Consider the following 20,822-nt stretch of genomic DNA (forward strand, 5'->3'; position numbering starts at 1 on the left):
GACCTGCAGCACCAACGCAGACGCCTCCACGCCTGCCCAGGAACGCGCATGGTTTATGAGCCCAGGTGTGCAATGAACGCACACGAACGCCTCTGGGGACAGAGCGGGAAAGACCGGGAGCTCAGATTTCCATTAGAGTGCGGCTTCTTTCCTAAAGAGTCAAACAGCTTAACAAGAAACACTAAACGTGGTGGGTGAGAGCCATCTGAGATAATATTCTACACCTTTCAGTAGTTTTGAAATTACTAATCCCATCCTCTAATATCCTTCAAAATAAATTCTACGCTGAGTGGAAAAAAAGTCAATCCCTAAGGGTTACAGACTGTGTGAATCCATTATGCAATGTTCTTAAAATGAGCAAATGCTAAGAATGGAGGGCAGACTGGTGGTCAGAGAAGTGGGTGTGCTGTGAGGGCAGCAGGCAGGACCTACGGGTGGTGAGCAGTCACTCGGTAGCTGTTCTGGGATGGGATGCTGTGTTAGTTTTCTAAGACAGAACCACTGTGGGAAACTGGGTAAAAAGCACACAGTGCCCCTCCCGCTCCACTTCTTAGGATACCAAACAGCCTTGCCTGCCACTAAGGGCAGGGTGGGCACTACCCAGACCAGCACAGCGGAGGCCTCCCTGCTCCAAGCCACCCTGTCTTGTCTGTTAGTTTTAAGTAAGGGGGGAACTCAGGTGATGAGGAAAGGGACAGTGGCCGAAGCAAGGCGCTTGGAGTCCCCATGTGTATCTGACTCCTGCTGCCCTTGGGGAACCCCACATCTACATTCTTTCAAGTCTCGGATCCATCTCACAGGTTTCTGGTGTCTGCCCTGCCCCTCAAAGCAGGAAGGCTCGGCCTCAGGATTCACTAAAAGGCTACAGAGCTCCTTCCTTCCTGACCCTCTGGCCTTTCTGCTGGGTACTGTCAGCGAACCAGGGAGCCTGATTCCATATACTCAAATTTTCCCTTTAAATACACAGAGGTTTGGATCCTGTGTAAGGATTCTGGTGCAGGACCTGGGACTCCCCACGCAAGTCACTGCCTCAGTGGGCACTCGGCAGGATTCACATGTTCAGCTGTCATCACTGAGCTCCACTTCGTCCCAGGTGCCACAAGGAGCCAGGGGACCAGCAACAACCAAAACCAGCCCTGCGCTGGCACGCTGCCCACTCTGCCATCACGTCTCCATCCACCATCTGAACACTTCTCTCTGGATCTCAGCAAATGGCCTTCAGGATCACCCTGCCCTACCTGGACGTGCCCTGCACCCCAAGTCACTCTTAAACTGAGATCTCATTTCTTTTGAGCACCCATCTTCATCAGAGTGAATCTTAGCCAGTGCTCATTCTTAGCCAGTGCATTCTGCCTGGCCCACAGGAGGAGTAAAGGTACACTCCCAGCCCTCTCTCCCTGACTCTAACCTTCCCACATTCTCAAAGTCGATCCAGGCCACCTCCACTCCAGTGGTGAGGATCTGAGAAGCAGAAAACCCAACAGAGGAAACAGTCCAGACAGTCCTGGACTCAGTTTCTGCACCACACAGCAGAGTCCTGGCCTGGCAGCCCAAGGACACCACCTGGGTGCTGCCCATACCCTGCAGGGGTCTCTCTCCTGAGGGCACAGAGTCACTAATAACCCAAGGCCTCTCTTCACAGCAACTGCAAAGCCAGTCAGGCCCCATCACATCAGCTGAACACCTTGCACGCCGGGCCCTTCCTGGAAGCAGACGGACGCAGACGGGAGGTGCTCACGAACACGGACAAGCTACGCTCAGGATGCACTCTACACACGGGAGTGATGCTCAGAGCTCAAAGTGCCCAGTCTGAGGCCTCAGGGGTCAAGTGAGCAGCGAAGACACAAACCCCAGGGTGGGCTGACTTGAAATTGTACCATCCTGACATTATCACCCTATTTCCAACTCCTCCTCAATATTCAAGAAAATAGAGGCATGGCTCAGTTTTAGCCCAATGGTTAGCTCTCCGAAGTTAACCATGTTTCTTCCCTCTTTAAGACATTTTCCTCACCAACCTCAGCTTCTTTTTTCTTCGCACGGACTTTCTCCACTTCCATGAGAATCTTCTGTGATTCATCCACATTTCCTTCAGCTCCCAGCTGCTCAGCTTTAGCAAGAAGCTTTCCTATTTCTTCATTCAATTCATGTACTTTTTCTGCCTGGAAAGAAAGAGACAGCCATGCAAGATATCTAAAAACAAAAGACGAGAGCTGGGACGGAGGCTGAAGGGGTGGTGGGGTGTGTGTGTATGTGTGTAGTTATGACTGATTTGTGCTGTTGTATGGCAAAAACCAACACAACATTGTAAACCAATTATCCTCCAATTAAAAAAATAAAAACAAAAGATTTTTTTAATGCAAAGAATGTTTCTGTTGTTGCATTTCTGCTGTTTCAAAGAGAATACACCAACAGCTGGAAACTTCACTGATGATGTGATTGTAACAGTTACAACACCCATACTGCCCCCGCTGAGACCGGCCGTTAAGTGTCAGACCCTAACCCGTAAGATCTCTGCACTGAATCCCAGCAGAGGCAACAACACACGCCTGTCACTCCCACAGGCTGTAAGGCCCGTCCTGTGGGCCAGGTTCCAGGCTGTCACTCCGTATACCTTCCAATACAGCTCAGCCTCCAGGTGAGGGTAACAAAATGTGTGAGCCTAAATACATACATTACTTACCCTTTAAGCAAAATGACTCATACTGGGAGTTTCTTTTAGAAATAAACAGCACTACTGGGCTAGTTAAAAACTGTCTATCTCCTAAGAAATCCTTTTATAAAACTGAATGGAGAAAAAAAAAACACTGAAGAAAACTCCACTGAAGAAGGGCAAGGCCTTCTAAATGATGTACATGCCGATTTCACCAGGTCTACCTTTTTCTTCTGTGACACAGACACACCAAAATTTAACCATTTCCCTGCTAACTTACCCCATTTCCTGTTCTGCAGAGGGATGTTAATAAAGTAACTTTACGACATATGCACAGTGCAGTGACAGGCTGCGAGCTTGGTGACGGCTTCCCTCCTCCCCTTGAATAGTCAGGGCAGTGGACACCCACTGTCCACCCCAAAATGCGCATTCGGCACTGACAGGTCCCAGCCCCGCTCTTATACCAACGACTTGAGGTGGGGGCCTCCCTCCCCGCATACCTTCGCAGAAACTTCTGCACTGATCTCCTCCTGCGTCTCTGCCAGCCGTTTCTTGGCAAGCTCCGTTCTCCGATCACACTCAGCGATGAAGGACTCCAAGTGATCCATCGCCTAGCTCAGGAGAGGCAGAGGGCTCCGGTCAGTGACCTGCCTGCAACCTCAGAGCTCATGTGTTCGATAGGAAGTGCAGTCCTGGGTTGGTTCTTAAGGCCTGTCGGTTCAGTGGGAAGATCTGCAGCTACACTACTGCTAACATGTCCACAATCACATTCAATCTAGGGGCTTTGTTAAACCAAACGACTGTGCACAAGTATGGTCTTCTCATCTGATTTATCTTCAAATGTGTCAAAGAACCCCCATCCCTCAACAATTTCAAGAGATTCTAAAGGAAGTTGAAACACCTGGCATAACTGACTGTTCTGAGGGACAGGAGAGGCTAGGCCGTGTTATCATGTCAGAGGCCCTCCGCTGGTGAGGCAGGGGGTGCAGATGTACTCACTGGTCTTTGTGAGCCACGTAAATATTATTCCCTCATGCTCTGAGGGTAGAGTTCCCCCTTCCACCTCAAAACAAAATAGAACAAATGTTACTTGAGCGGTGAACACGTTCAGTTATGGCCTACCATCTAAAGCAGTGGGAAAACAGGTTACTACTTACCCAAAGAGATAATGGAAAAGACACTCTGAAAAGAGTTGGTGGAAAAAAATAAAAGACTAATCAGTAAGTGGTCATATATGCTAAGCAGTTAACTTGCTGTAACTAGTCAAGGCCCCAACATAACTTCAGATAAACATATAAACAGGACACCCCTTTTCCAATCTCCAGGCTAGGACCAACCAGCGCTGGGCAGCAGGTCCCACGCTGCTCACACAGGGGCGTGTTACACAGACAGCAAGTGACGTTGGGAGCAGATGACGGGATTAGACAGGGTGAGCAGAGCGAGGAAAGCTCTGGGTGCAAATGGTAATAAGGCAGATGAAAGTCAGGCCAAGGGACCAAGAAGTGATGACCTATGTCCCTGCCTCCAGATGTGGTCTGGAGAAAGCCCCCAGCAGGGATCAGCGTTGACAGTGGGATCCCCGTTTTTCAAAGGAAAGCACACTCGGGCGTTGGTCGAGACAGGGAAGAGGCTCTGTGATAGCACTACACCTGCGGTCCACCAAGGCAAACTCCCTGACTCCACACTCCTGGAGCTAAAGACCTCCTTCCTGTTTTTGGTCCTCAAATATTCTCGATGAACATTTCACTATGCTCAAATCAAACCATCAGGAAAGCCAGTGACCGGCATTCGTTGGCACGCATGCACTGCATTTCCTGGAAGGATGTTGAGCTGACCAGCTCTGCTGACAAGGTGGGGACTTGACAGGATCAAAGTGTAAATCAGGCACCACCCATGCTCTTGGGGACAAGGGCTCCTGACGGACCAGCCGGAGAGGTCCCAGGGACGCCTGCGCACAGGTGCTGAGACCTGGGTACAGAGTTCCTCTACTGCCTCCCCAGAGAGCAACCTCACACCGGACATGGAACCAAGACTCCACTCATCAGGGTTTGAGTGGGCAATTCTGCCAGTGCCTTTACCAAGCAAAGAACCACTGCACCTTACACAGAATATAAACTGCCTATGGACTCAGACATCTGATCAGCTAACAATAAAATGGTAAACTTCATAGCATAGAACAGGCAGAATGCAGAGACATCTCAACTGAATGTTCTTTAAAAGATGGCTCTGTTCTGCTGCCCCTCCTTCTCTTCAATGTGCTTCTCAATTTCATTTTGCTTCCTAAATCAAAGAGCAGGTTTAAATGATGAAAATAAAATTTACAAAGAAGGTATTCAAACCTACAAATTAAGTGCTACTGACAACCTACCACGTACTAGGAAGTCATGCACCTCTACTCTGTAATTCAGGGGTGGCGTGATGAACCACATACTGCTCGGGGGGGTTGAGCTCATGGGGGTGCACAGGTCTCACTGCTGCTGAGGCTGCCCCCTGCCCCAAGACGGTGAGGTGGTCTCCCTGACCCTCCTGCCCAGCAGCATCGGCAAGCCTGAGAGGAGCCCGTGCTGCCAGCTGAACAGTCAGTGCAAACACGTGCCTCGGGACAGCCATCCAGGGCTCTCCAGGCAGCAACTCCCAGATAAAGGAAAGGAAGCACAGTCTCCAGAGTCCTGAGGGACAGCGTCAGGAGGCAAGGACCCCTGTGATCCGACTCCACAGTCCCTACGCTTGGCTCTCACAGCTGAGGCAGTACTCACCAGCCCCATATATAGAAACTAGAAAAGGGCAAAGTAACTTGCCCAGGGTTGTACAGGGACTCTAACCCTGGACCTAAGAGAAAGTGTGACTGCCACACTACACACCTGTAAGACAGAGAGCAGTGGTCCCATTAGGTGAGATGGTGTGTTGCTCTAGAAACCTGTTACATCTCAAAGGAAATCAACATGGGGAAAAGGTGAACTATATTTTCACTGAATAGAGAAAAATGTTTACATCTTCCACATGTGAACAGTGAACTAACGGTGCTCTGTGTGTCCGCGTCCAAGTTGAGATACTTGAGATGCATTTACACAGATGACCTACTCCCTCTCCTAAGGAACTCCTGGTGTAACTCTCTCAAGAAACTAAGGCCAGGTCCTGGGGTGGTCAGGCCGAGGCTGTGCTGGACTAGAAAGAGACAATGGTGAGGTAATTTCTTCCAGGTAACGCAAGTTTTGGGTGGAGGAGCCAGCCACCAGCTCAAGTTGAGGGTCTAAGCAGGGTATACCTACACAAAGAAACACCTTTATGACAACCCTGTCAGGCCCACGAAGAAATACCTGCTTAAACCTCTCTGACTGGCAAAAACTGCAAGTTTGGTAACTCGCTCTGTTAGTGAAGACGTGAAAATGGGAACTCCCAGGTGCCGCTGGGGGCAGCACTCACCCTCTGGAGAGCATGGTGGCACTAGCCGCCAAAATGACAAAGCACAACCTTTCTGGGCAGACAGCGCCACGTCTAGGGATCTTTCCTGGACGCACTCACGAGGTGCTGATGTGTACTACAGCACTATGACCATCAACAGGGGACCAGTCCTACGAAACAGAAACCCATCCTCTGGAATACTATGTCACCACAAAAAGGGCAGAGTTAACTATATTACAGGGAATAATCTGAGATGTATGCTGAAAATTAAATCAAGATGAGGGAAGAGCAGGCAGACACAGCATGTGTCCAGGAGACTATTACTTGTGTTTTAAGAAAAGTGAGATACACGCCCCTCAGGTTCCACATAATCTCCAAAGGGAAGAGAAGAAACTCAACACCTGACTACCTCTGGGGCCAATCAGGGGGCTGAAGAGCAGAGCAGGAGACAGGCTTCACAACATACCTTTCGTATCTCAAACTCTGAGCCCTGTCAACATCTTACGTGTTTTACAATTAGTGACAAGCAGCAACCCTAGTGACGTAACTGATCTAGGCAATAATCCTCACTGCTGCTGGATGCACGCACCCCAGTCTGATGGGGGCCTGTGCAACCAGCAGCCAGGCTGCCCACGCCACTCCAGCCCACTGACGTCATGCCACCGAGGTGACGTGCCAGCCACTGCCCAGCTCCACCTCTGCGCTACTCTGTCAAACAAAAACCTGATTCTGACCATCATGCATCCAGATCTAACTTCCAGCTTACAGGAAATTTCAAATATAAGGGAAAACATGTTAAAAAGACTGCATCATAAGGATACAATCAGCAAAATCCAGGATATGAGAAACATTAATTTCTTCAAACAGATGTAAAAAGACTTACGAAGCATCCTAGCGTGTAGATCTTATTTTGGTATCTGAGTCAAACAAAAGACTGTAAAAAAATCCTTTTTGAGATAATCTGGGAAATTTGAAGACTCTTAGATAAGGTTAAGAAATCATCCTTTAAATAATAAATATTTTAAATAAAATTATCTTCTAGATATATTTGTAGTACTTACAGATGAAATTCCATCTCTAGGAACTACTGTAAAATAATCCAGTATGGAAAGACAAAATAAAGATGAAACAAGTCTTCACATCAACAATCACTGAAAACCGGGAGACGAAACCCAGAGATGGTCACTGTACTCTTCTACTTACATTGGCATATTTAATTTTTTTCTCAACGCATTTAAAAAAACATGCTAATAACATACAAACCTCTATATATAAATTATACAAAGAAGGTCCTATGTACAGCACTGGAAAATATACTTAGTATCTTGTAATATACTATACTGGAAAAGAATCTGAAAAAAAATGTATATATACGTATAACTGAATCACTTGGCTGTACACCAGACACTAACGCAACACTATACATCAACTGTACTTCAATTAAAAGAGAAAAACATGGTAATAAGTACATTCTGTCCCAACCAACTATAATACCAGATTTTTGTATGCAAAGTAAAAATAACTTCACAAGTCAATGGCAACACTGAAATATTTACAGATGACAGGATGTGTGAAGTCTGAGATTTGTGAAAAGTCAGTTGGCCATGAGCTGATCATTCCTGAGGCTGAGTGATAGGTACACGGAGATCCATTAAGCCGTTACACCTCCTGCTGTCTGAGATCCTCCAAGGTAAAACAAAACAAAAAGCAACTGGCCATCCAAGGTCACCTGCAGCACTTGAAGAGCAAGCTGTTGCTCCTTTTCCACCTTGAAGCTGTGGTAGGGGTCTGCCTCCAGGGAGTGGGAGGGGCACAGGGAAGGAGGCTTTCTGGGTTTTCCATTGACAGTCTGGGGAATTCTGATTTGGCCACACACTTCCAGGGAGAGCACACAGTGAGTTCCAATACACACACTTACCCTTTCTTGCTCAGGACTTCCTAAGGAATTTTAAGTCACTGAACATTCAGGTCTCACAAACATTAATTTCAAGGGCACAGTCTACCATTTGAGTCCCTCATAATCTGTTCATTCATCACTAAAGCATTTTTGTTGCATCCAATTTTTCAACCTTATTCACGACGCTACGACAACAGTACTTCATGTACCACTGTTTGCCTGTGTTTCAAGCACAGCTGACCCTTGAACAATGGGCGGGGGGTGGGGGTTAGCGATGGAGCCTGTAGCTGTGCAGTATGCATTTACTGAAAAAAATCTCCAAGTGTACCCTCACAGTTCAAGCAACAAGTGTTGTTTAAGGGTCCACTGTACTTTCCTAAGACTGAGGATTTGTAGAAATAAGTTATAAACTAGAAGTACCTTTAAATTTTCATTTCTGCACATTATACTAGCAATTCAACTGGACCTAACAACTTCACATGACTTAAAAAGCATAATTCTTTCTTCCTCCCTAAGAAATCATCATTTGAGCTTGGTAAGTACCTTTTAAAACTGTATTAAAACGTATATACAAGTACACAATTTTTACTCCATCTAGGATAGTTGTTAAAGCTTTTTCATTTTTTACATCAATGCACACATTTTCTATGATCTATAGCTGTGCAGCATTTCACTATTTTAAAACAACTATATCCATTCCACAGTAAGTATGTATTTGCATTTTTTCACCTTTCACTAATTCAGAACAATGCAATAAACACCTTAAGTCTTCTCATACACAGGCAAATACTCTAGGACCATTTCTTACAAACTGCTTAGAGGACATTAAAAGCTTATAAATATTTTAAAATTGTATACAGAGCTGATGAGCTCTTATAAAAGATTTTTATACTGAAAGTCAAATGTCACCTAAGCTGAGCAACTAATTCAGAAATATACCAGACTGGAACTACCCTGGTGATCCAGGGGCTGAGACGCCACACTCCCAGTGTAGGGGCCCAGGTTTGATCCCTGGTTGGGGAGCTAGATCCCGCATGCCGCAACTAAGAGCTCCTGCTTGCCATGACTAAAGATGTCGCACGCTGCAACTAAGGCCCAGCGTAGTGAAATAAATTTAAAAAAAAAAAGAAATAAAACAGACTAATAATGATGCTTTCTATAAAAGCATAATTTTCTTTTAAATTAATGCATCCACTTATTAATAAATCCACTAAAAACTCAAGTTTTAGAAGTTTCTCTTTTCTGAAAGAATAGATGAAAGGCATCTAACACACAAAAGCCTTCATGTTGATATGACTATAATAACCTGTTCTAAAACTGCTGTCTCTAATACAACCTGGATAAAAACAGCTCCTAATCACCTCTGACTGATCCACTCAACAAAACAACTCTCTCAGGGTCATGTGATGATGTTTCCGTGACTTCTGGCAAATAGCACCAATCTTATTATACTTTCAGAGACTCTGGAGATAAATGTTAGGCCCACCTCAAAGATTTACTGTCAACAGTGAAGAGATTCTACCAAAACACTTGGTAAGATACACAAATATAAGTTACTAAGAAAAATCATGGATTACTGACGGTTTGTGAAAACAAAACCCGTGTCCGTCTTACAGTAGTGATGACTACACTGCACCCCCTCCAGAGCCAAACCCAACACAACGCAGGAGCTGCTGCTCCAGCCTGGGAGCTGCGCATCCACATGGCCACGGGGGGCTTGCAACAAACACAGGAGCTGCTGCTCCACGCCTGGGAGCTGCGCATCCACATGGCCATGGGGGGCTTGCAACACAGGAGATGCTGCTCCATGCCTGGGAACTCAGCATCCACATGGCCACGGGGGGCTTGCAACACAGGAGATGCTGCTCCATGCCTGGGAACTCAGCATCCACATGGCCACGGGGGGCTTGCAGCCGCACACCAACAGCAGTGCCTCAGGAGGCAGCGGCAGGCCAGCGAGACCAAGAGTCAGCTCGCTGACGCCATCTGGCCAAGCGCCTCGGAGGTGTTCTCATTTATCAAGACTGCAATTCGACAAGAAACATCACAACTAGCTTTTGCTATATACATGTGTTCACCCTGAAAAGCCTATCTTCAAAAGATACAAGTGACCTCTGGAGAGGCACTGGGTAAGAGTCATGTGGAAAAGGACAGACTTTTCACCTGGAATCTCTAACAGTTGTCTTACCCATCAAGAAGACTGAAAAAGTTATTCCATCAAGTTTTTGTAACAAACCTATATTCTAGAAAAGGACTTTATTTTTTCCTTCTAAGTTTATTCTGCGTAACTAAGGAAATAAATTATTTTAGCCTGGTATTTCAAAGCCAGGCCACATTTAGTGTATTAAAGTAACCCATGCACATCCAAACACTACTGATATGTATTAAAAATTCAAGGCAGGATAAATTTTATGGCTTGTGAATTCTACCTTTAGGTCATTATTTTAAAAAATAATGGCAAATAAATAATAAATAAAAAATAATAAACAAACTACTCATACTTAAATAAAAATAATAAATAAATAAATAAATAAATAAAAAGTTATGGCAAAATCTTCCTAGCACCCAGAGCTCCACAAAGCACCATTCACTGTATGAAAGGGCGATAACTAACGTAAGTGGTCCTCGTTAATAAACAGTCCCATTAGATCCTTCTCTTTTCACTTTAAAAAAAAGTTGCAATGAGCACCTTTTCTGTGGACTCATTAACACATACCATTAAGATACAGTCCCAGCAGCAGGATCCTGGAACGAGTGAATACATGCATTTAACATGCTGACAGCTACTTGCTGACTGCCCTCCCACAAGCACAGCTGCTCCAAGTCACCCCCACTCGTCAGAACAGGAAGACCTCCTCTGGAGGCTCAGCACTAGCTAGCAAACATTTCAGCATGAACCATCTGTAAGGTAAAATATGATTTCTTCTAAATCAGAGAACATACCTATTCTTTAATATATATATTATATTTTGGCTACAGCTTGTGGGATCTTAGTTTCCAGACCTAGGACTGAACTAGAACCCTTGGCAGTGAGAGGAGGAAGTCCTAACCACTGGACCATCAGGAATTCCCTCAAATATGACTTTTAAGGAGCTGGAGGGAGAGGTGGTCACCTTTTAAACTGGAAAAGGTATTCCTCTAAATGGTAAATTTTCACAGTACAAAAACGTCTTTTGACCTACTCTAGCCCTCCAACTAAGACAAAAGTGTTCAAAGTCTCATGGTTTCTTCTAAAACTACTCTGCAAATCTAAGCATGTCAACAACACTAAACACTCTTTCTTTTTAAAAATCACACTATGGAAGTCATCATATCACACCAGTTTTCCCACTTTACCTTGGACATAATTTCACTACCTCAACCCTCTTTCCACAGCTGCACATCATCCCACTGTGGAGAGCACTGACATGACCCAAGCCCTCACTGATGGAGTCTGCAGGCTGCAATGCTGCAGGAGTATTCTGAAGCAGATTTACCTTCATTCATAAGCAAGTGCATCATCAGATACGCTCTCAGAGCTAGCACTGCTACCATGTGCTTTCCCATCCTCGGGGGCTCAGTCATCCAAGAGCTGTATCAGAATTACTTAACTCTGAGTGAGGGTGAACACCCATCACAGGATTACTAAAAATGTCTTTTATCCTCTGACTGTTTTCTATTCAGCTGTTGCTACAGTCCTTTTCAGTCATGATGAGCTTTATCATGAAAGGTATCTGCCCTTCATATGCTGCAGATATTGTGTCTCAGCTGAATTCTTATTTTATATATGGGAATTCTTGATATGCTAGTATTTTTTAAGTTTTTATACAGAAAATGTGTATCCATCTTTACCTTACAGCTTCTTAGGGTTTCTAACATGTCAAGATGGCAAAACAAAATTCTCTTTTGGGGGATCCAACCCGGTTTTTCATTAACTGGGTAATCCACAGTTTCTAATACCGTTCATTAAAAAAACTCATCTTCTCCACAGTGGCTGAATTTCACATGCTCCACATAAAAATACTAAATTACCATGTTTCAGTCTTTCTGCGCATAAAAATACTAAATTACCGTATGTTTCAGTCTTTCTGTATTCTCAATTTCTTCTATTACTCTGTTCTTAAATACTGAATTCATCAGGCCATTTAAAAAGTACACGGACATTCTAATTCAGCAGAAATCCTAATATTTGTGATACAAAAAGCTACATAACTCAAAGTGAAAATTTAACCTGTACATCTTTTTTCCTCTGTTTCTGAAACCTGGTATCCCAAGAAGATTCAACACTGATGCACTTGAAAAAGAAATGGTAATTTTAACCACTTTTTAAGATTACTGATTTAAGTAGAATTTACTCCAGCTGCAATACATCCTCTAAAATGTCTACTGGGAGGAAAAAAAAGAATGCCTTTCCTTGATATTCCTTTCCTCTGATTTCCTCCCACCAAGCTCAGTGCCTCCCCAGTCTTCACCCAGGAACCTGAAGGGCATCAAACCCCTCACTGACCTCTGCTAACTCTAGGAATGGAGGACTCAGGAAAAGAAAAAAACTAAAACGGAGTGGCTCTATCAATCCCTATGGTCCAGTGGTTAGGACTTCACGCCTCCACTGCAGGCGTCCTTGTTCAGTCCCTGGAAGGTGATCTAAGATCCCACAAGCTGCACAGCACAGCCTAAAATAAATTAACAAAATAAAGTGACCAAATCATGCATTCCCAATGGGGACAGGAATGAAAACTGGTCTCAAAGAGTGAAGAAAATCTTAGATAGTACAATGATAAGTGACCTGTAAAGGATCACAGTACATAAACTGATATGCTGGGTATCTGTGTTATCAAAATTTCATGCAGGGGACAACCAACAACAACAACAAAACAATTCATGGAGGGGAGATGGATGAATTAGGGGAAAGGGTCTAAAAAAGGCTCTTTTGGGAGGGAAAAACGACAAAAGTTATGAAATACTAGTTTATAATGACTAAATTGCAAAATATTTAATGACCTGATAATACCAAGCATTGGTAAGGGTATGTTCACTGTTATTAAATGGGTAAACTGATACATTTTATCAAAAATTAGGGTGGAAAAAGAACTACCTTGCAAGATGTACAGCTCCTACAAGTAAGCAATTCTTCTCTTAAAAATATACCCTAGGTTAACTGTTGTACATGTGTACCAAGATATTCAAGAACATTTATAACGCTATGCATAACAAAAAAGACAAACAAAAACAAAAAACCCACTAGAATCAACCCAACTGTCTATGAATATAGAATGGGTAGTTCAGGGAACTATGAAATGCAGCAATGAAACCAAACCATACCAAAAGAGTATGTGAAAGAACACAGCACTGAAGGAAAAATAAAGTTACTAAGTTAACCTACACTACAAATCCATTTTTCTAAGTTCAAAAGCAAGAATAAACATAGTGTCCAAGAAAACATAAAATATATAAGAAACACTTGAAATAAAACAACAGTACAAAACGTAGAAGAGTTGGGATGGTAGACACACAGACGCAGAATGGTCCTGGCCACATCCCAGCTCCCAGCCAGAGAGTGGTGGAATAACATCTGTTTTATCATTTTGCGTCATAACTTACACACATTACATTATTCTTGTTAGTGCAGTATTTGGCTCTTCACAGTAGGGAACAATTAACATCAAATAAAACTTACATCCAACTCAAAAAAGAGGTCCCTTTCTTTACTTGCAATCTCATAATCTGCTCGGAGGGCCAAGTCGTGGATTTTGGTACATTCTCCTAAGTCCATGCGCTGTGAAAGAGAAACAAAAATTTACACACAAACATCTAACCATTTGTAGGAAGCACATGACCTGGTGATAACTGTCATCAAAATCAACAATGCTTTTTTGAATGCTGACTATGATAAGAAAACTAAGAAACAATGTGGCCAAGAAGTCTTATTTTCCTTTTTCTACCATGATTACATGACACTCAGAAAAGGTGCATTTCAGTGTAGTGATCTCTATCTCCTATGGAACCAGAGATTACTAGACTATTTTTCATTACTTAGCTTTCACCATTATTATCTCATGAGTGTAGAAACGTCTATTCAGTAAAGAACAGCATGGGGGAAGGGGTGGCAAGAAGGCCAGGAAACAAGAGTATCCCTGACAGCAACAAGTTTCCATGCATTCCTTCTTGTAATCCTGACCACTAAAGTCTAAATCACAGAGACAAGAAGAGGAAAGAACAGACAGAAATCAGGTTTTGGGGTGCTACCACATAACCTAACACCTGACGTTAGGTAGCTCTTTGCATATCAAAGGAAATCAAACACAACTGGCTGACTCAGAGCCCATGAATCCATTCTCCCAACCTGGCACAGGACTCTGGACACACACCTGGGGACACAGATTGGACCACTCACTCGCCCCACGTGAAAGACAAAAGGCTCTTTCACCAAAACAAATTATTTGGGTTACCAATAAGACCAGCCTGATGTGCTACTGCACATTGTGAGCACAGACAGAACAATTAGACAGCAGCGTGCATTTCTTACCTAAGTCCTAAGTAAAGGACCCTGTACAGGGACCCCCTCCACTCCTGTCTGTGGTCATCTCAACAGCAACAGGGACGTTCGGATGCTGAGGGTCAGGTTAACAAGTCAGAAAGTGCCAATTAACAAACCCCAACAGCCTGGAGAGGAGACGCCTTGGGAACCCACGCTGCTGCACACAGGCACAACTACCTAACAAGGGAACAGAGCAGCAGAGTCCAGAAATCCTTCAGCTCAAACTACAAGTGTTCAAAACGAGGTTAACAAAATACTCCATGGATCACAAAATCTGTAACATCCTAGGACAGGACCCAGCTCTTCAGCCCTAATCTCAGAAGATGCAGCCATCCTTATGACAAAATGTCCCACAGCATCGCCAGTGACACAGCCAAGAGGGGGCTGCCCAGGGTGGAGCTCATATTCATTTTGACCAAACGGTAAATGCAAAAGCTCTGTTCTCCTTCATTATGCTTACTATGAGGTCACGTGCAGCTTCTGTATGTTGGTTACACGGGGAATCCAGAGGTAAGGAAACACAAGTTCTAAAAGCCAAAGCTGCAACTAGAATTGCTGTCATTGTAAAGCTGGCATATTCTGCTTCATTCATTCTTTTAAATACCAAACATAATCCTTAAAAAATACACAGCTTCTGAACTAAGCCCATGGGCCACCACTACTGAGGCGTTGTTCTAGAGCCCGAGAGCTGCAACCACTGAAGCCCACGCTCCAAAAGAGAAGCCACTGCAGTGAGAAGACACTGAATGAGGAGACCGCTTGCTACAACTAGAGAGAACTCCATGCAGCAACGAAGAACCAGCACAGCCAAAGATGATAAATGAATAAATGTATTTAAAAGAGCATATTTTATATATATATATACACAGCTTCCGGATTCCCCTAGTGGTCCAGTGGTTAACACTCCATACTTTCAAAGCAGGGGGTGCGGGTTTGATCTCTATTCGAGGAACTATGATCCCACATGCTGCATAGCCAAAAAAAATCACACAAAGGTAACTAAGTGCTATAGCTGAAAAACGAGAGACAGCTCTTAGAAATTCTTTAAATGCTAACGAACATTCTATTGCTCAAAGAAAAACTTTCAGATGAAGCAAGCAACAAAACCACTAAGTACTAAAAATCTTAAGTGCAAATTAACTTCCATTCTAAAAGCTTCAATTGTCAAGAAAGTTTCAATATTAGGGAACCACACATGAAGCAAAATTGACCAACACCTTCCTTCAGATAGGAGCGCTCAAGCAGAAACAGAAACAGGTGAAAGACAGGCCTGGGACTCCATGCGTCTCTGAAGGTTGCTCTGCAACTCTGCCAAGGAGACAGAAGTACTAGCCAACTCCTCTGGCAGCCAAACACCCAGCAGAGCTGAAATACCTCACTCGTTTACTTCTTCCAAAATACTGAAGTGTCTGTCAAATGCAGCATGCCAGACCTTTTATCTTCTTTTTAAATCGCACAAATATCTGTGCTCTCTACCCTCCAGAGGTCTCACACAGCAGACAGGGAAGAGCAGTAAAGGCTCTTTAGAGAACTTTCAGAAAACCAAAGTTCTTCCACAGAGACAAGTTACACTGCCTTCCCTCCAGCTATCCCTCTGGTCTTACTATCAATACACCATTTTCCCATTCCATTCCTCTGCTGCCTCACCCCTATTGACAGCAGAGGGCCTGGAGAAGCCCTTAGCATGCTGAGGGTTCTAACCACTCAGTCCACCTCCATGGAGCACAGCAGACTCTATCCCTACCACCCAGGAGCCCCCAGCCACGAGGCTCCATCTTTACACTCGTCACCCAAATTCCCAGCCCTCATCCCAACTGACCTCAGCAGCCCCAACACTTATTCACTGCACCTCTGCACGAAAACAGGTCTCCTGGGCTCTCTTCTCCTGCCTGTCCAACAGGGATGGCAGTGACACTGCTCAGTCCCTGGCCTCTCATCAAAGCCCCAGTCTCTGCCTCCTCCCCCCGACCCACACCAACCCAGATGCACTCCTGCTTCCCTTGGCTCCACCAGCCACCTGGAGCGCTAGTCGCCCAAAGGTGCACGTGTGTGTTTTCACGGCACTGAGGTCTCTGCTCCCGTATCCCGAGAGGCCTTTCCATATCGCCCTATCCAAAACAGTCCAGAGCCTACTCGCTATTTACTGTCTGTCCTGTTTCTCCATTAGATGAGAGTCAACATTTTTTGTACCACATCCCCAGTGCCTGGCAGAGTACTTGTCCAGTAAATACTTGGCAGATTAACCTATACCTAATACACTAAACCAAAAAAGATGTCCTTTTCATTATAGGGGACTGGAATGCAAAAGTAGGAAGTCAAGAAACACCTGGAGTAACAGGCAAATTTGGCCTTGGAATACGGAATGAAGCAGGGCAAAGACTAATAGAGTTTTGCCAAGAAAATGCACTGGTCATAACAAACACCCTCTTCCAACAACACAAGAGAAGACTCTACACATGGACATCACCAGATGGTCAACACCGAAATCAGATTGATTATATTCTTTGCAGCCAAAGATGGAGAAGCTCTATACAGTCAGCAAAAACAAGACCAGGAGCTGACTGTGGCTCAGACCATGAACTCCTTATTGCCAAATTCAGACTGAAATTGAAGAAAATAGGGAAAACCACTAGACCATTTAGGTATGACCTAAATCGAATCCCTTATGATTATACAGTGAAAGTGAGAAGTAAGATTTAAGGGCCTAGATCTGATAGATAAGAGTGCCTGATGAATTATGGAATGAGGTTCGTGACATTGTACAGGAGACAGGAATCAAGACCATCCCCATGGAAAAGAAATGCAAAAAAGCAAAATGGCTGCCTGGGGAGGCCTTACAAATAGCTGTGAAAAGAACAGAAGCGAAAAGCAAAGGAGAAAAGGAAAGATATAAACATCTGAATGCAGAATTCCAAAGAATAGCAAAAAGAGATAAGAAAGCCTTGTTCAGCAATCAATGCAAAGAAATAGAGGAAAACAACAGAATGGGAAAGACTAGAGATCTCTTCAAGAAAATCAGAGATACCAAAGGAACATTTCATGCAAAGATGGGCTCGATAAAGGACAGAAATGGTATGGACCTAACAGAAGCAGATGATATTAAGAAGAGATGGCAAGAATACACAGAAGAACTGTACAAAAAAGATCTTCATGACCCAGATAATCACGATGGTGTGATCACTGACCTAGGGCCAGACATCCTGGAATGTGAAGTCAAGTGGGCCTTAGAAAGCATCACTACGAACAAAGCTAGTGGAGGTGATGGAATTCCAGTTGAGCTATTCTAAATCCTCAAAGATGACGCTGTGAAAGTGCTACACTCAATATGCCAGCAAATTTGGAAAACTCAGCAGTGGCCACAGGACTGGAAAAGGTCAGTTTTCATTCCAATCCCAAAGAAAGACAATGCCAAAGAATGCTCAAACTACCGCACAATAGTAATGCTCAAAATTCTCCAAGCCAGGCTTCAGCAATATGTGAACCGTGAACTTCCTGATGTTCAAGCTGGTTTTAGAAAAGGCAGAGGAACCAGAGATCAAATTGCCAACATCTGCTGGATCATGGAAAAAGCAAGAGAGTTCCAGAAAAACATCTATTTCTGTTTTATTGACTATGCCAAAGCCTTTGACTGTGTGGATCACAATAAACTGTGGAAAATTCTGAAGGAGATGGGAATACCAGACCACCTGATCTGCCTCTTGAGAAATCTGTATGCAGATCAGGAAGCAACAGTTAGAACTGGACATGGAACAACAGACTGGCTCCAAATGGGAAAAGGAGTATGTCATGGCTGTATATTGTCACCCTGTTTATTTAACTTATAATGCAGAGTACATCATGAGAAACGCTGGACTGGAAGAAACACAAGCTGGAATCAAGATTGCCGGGAGAAATATCAATAACTTCAGATATGCAGATGACACCACCCTTATGGCAGAAAGTGAAGAGGAAAAAGCCTCTTGATGAAAGTGAAAGTGGAGAATGAAAAAGTTGGCTTAAAGCTCAACATTCAGAAAACTGAAGATCATGGCATCCGGTCCCATCACTTCATGGGAAATAGATGGGGAAACAGTGGAAACAGTGTCAGACTTTCTTTTTCTGGGCTCCAAAATCACTGCAGATGGTGACTGCAGCCATGAAATTAAAAGACGCTTACTCCTTGGAAGAAAAGTTATGACCAACCTAGATAGCATATTCAAAAGCAGAGACATTACTTTGCCAACAAAGGTTCGTCTAGTCAAGGCTATGGTTTTTCCTGTGGTCATGTATGGATGTGAGAGTTGGACTGTGAAGAAGGCTGAGCGCCACAGAATTGATGCTTTTGAACTGTGGTGTTGGAGAAGACTCTTGAGAGTCTCTTGTATTGCAAGAAGATCCAACCAGTCCATTCTGAAGGAGATCAGCCCTGGGATTTCTTTGGAAGGAATGATGCTAAAGCTGAAACTCCAGTACTTTGGTCACCTCATGCGAAGAGTTGACTCACTGGAAAAGACTCTGATGCTGGGAGGGATTGGGGGCAGGAGGAGAAGGGGACGACAGAAGATGAGATGGCTGGATGGCATCACTGACTTGATGGACGTGAGTCTCAGTGAACTCCCAGAGTTGGTGATGGACAGGGAGGCCTGGCGTGCTGTGATTCATGGGGTCTCAAGGAGTCGGACAAGACTGAGCAACTGATCTGATCTGAATACACTAAACATTTGTAGGAAATGCCCTCCCTCATCAGCATTCCAGAAAAATACTGCTGAAATGTTTCACTCTGGTGCATGTCCCTCTACTTCCTCTGACTTCTTCCACTAAGACCTACCAACAAGTGCAGGCTAGGCCGCCGCCTACTCCAGGTCAGGCGCGCGCTCCTGGCTGCCTGCTATGGCCAGTGGAGGCGGCAGCCTGCAGTGGCAGCGCTCCCAGGATCCCGAGCACTCAGTCATCCCAGTCAGCCGCAGCAAGACCTCAGCTAACAGAGGCGTGAGGCGTTGCAGCCACTCCCTATTTGCTGTCAAAAGGTCCAACCTGAGAACACTTAATACACCAGCTAGCTCAGTGTTTCAGAAACTCCTCCCCGAAATGGTAATAACAAAAGCACTAATTAATCCTAAAAAAAAGGGTTCCCTAGCACATGCATACTGGACCCTTAAAATGAGAAGACAATTTTTACATTACATGAGGGGGTTGTGACATCTTAAAATGGTAATGGTATTTATGGGACTCAATTTCTGTAAGTGGCTGAATCATGGTAGATAATCTGACACTCTTTAGTCTTCTTAAATACTATCTAACTTTGAATAAATGTTCATTCTGCAAAACTAGCATTTATCTGTTTGGTTCATCTGAAATGAACTAAAAATTGTAGAGTTCTATACTTATCACGTCATGTACTGACTTCTTGAAAGGATGGTGTAACACAAAACTGCAAAGTAATATTAGTCCACATATTTCAAAAACCTACAATCTGGGAAAACCATACCCTGTTATCAGATCAAAAAACTAGTATGTGTTTAACCTGAAAACAAACCAACCCATAATCTTACAGAGCTACAAGCTAACCTGAAGTACTCTTTTTGCTAAAGCCAAAGGAGACTAGTAATACTTAACTTGTGAATATCTCAGTATAAATAACTCTCCCCAAACCTTAAAACCTTACAAACAGAACTTTATAGAAGTAAAATAACATTATATAAAATGTCATCAAACAGAAGCTATCATTTGAAGGACAATAAGTAATTTCTGCTTAGCAAAGGAAAACACAATTCAACCTGAACACCCCCACTGCCTGCAGAGCACCCATGTCTGACTATCCTAGGACATCCCCCCAGATGCACCTACCGTCCCAGCCAGAATGTCGTGGGGGCAGCAGTCCAGAAGGTGACTCTTGCAGACACGGTCATCTGTAAACTTGACCCTCTGTCTGGTTTCGTCTCCTGAAATTCATGTGTGGTTTTAAATAAGACAATATTATCACATTAAGCACAAAAGCATATCTGGTACAATTCACCTGGATGATTTGCAGACTACCAAATACTCTGAAAAGCTGACCTAGACGTTTTTGTTTTTTTTTTTTTACAACTGGAACAAAATACAGATGATTTTTGATACTACATATATCATGAAGAATGACGCTTAATGAGATCTGACTCCGTCATTGTGCCAAAGAGATCAAGGAGTCAGAAGTAATACGTTGAGCACCAAAAGGCCATTAGCCCCACACATACATGTGGGCCATGAGATACCAAAACCCATGCTAATCAGAGGACCATGAATCACCACGTATGATTTAGAAGCTGGTAGTTTCCAACAAAAGCTACTTACTAATCATTTTGCTATAGACAAATGTATAGGCAATATTTTGCCCAAAA

At 43.9% G+C, this 20,822-nt stretch overlaps 1 protein-coding gene across 2 annotated transcripts in view; it reads right to left on the bottom strand.

The window, feature by feature from the left end:
* Positions 1 to 20,822, bottom strand: part of LUC7L (LUC7 like) — a 32,557-nt gene that overhangs the window by 10,052 nt on the left and 1,683 nt on the right. For both annotated transcript variants that reach the window (XM_055562438.1, XM_055562439.1), the window contains 4 exons: positions 20,293 to 20,387; positions 13,606 to 13,704; positions 3,151 to 3,261; positions 2,016 to 2,159 (listed from right to left, as the gene is read on the bottom strand). In XM_055562438.1, the coding sequence (XP_055418413.1) occupies positions 2,016 to 2,159; positions 3,151 to 3,261; positions 13,606 to 13,701 (351 nt within the window). In that variant the 5' untranslated portion in view covers positions 13,702 to 13,704; positions 20,293 to 20,387. The remainder of the gene's footprint in view (positions 1 to 2,015; positions 2,160 to 3,150; positions 3,262 to 13,605; positions 13,705 to 20,292; positions 20,388 to 20,822) is intronic.

The sequence above is a fragment of the Bubalus kerabau genome, chromosome 23 (assembly GCF_029407905.1).
Source record: "Bubalus kerabau isolate K-KA32 ecotype Philippines breed swamp buffalo chromosome 23, PCC_UOA_SB_1v2, whole genome shotgun sequence".
Classification (NCBI taxonomy): Eukaryota; Metazoa; Chordata; class Mammalia; order Artiodactyla; family Bovidae; genus Bubalus; species Bubalus kerabau.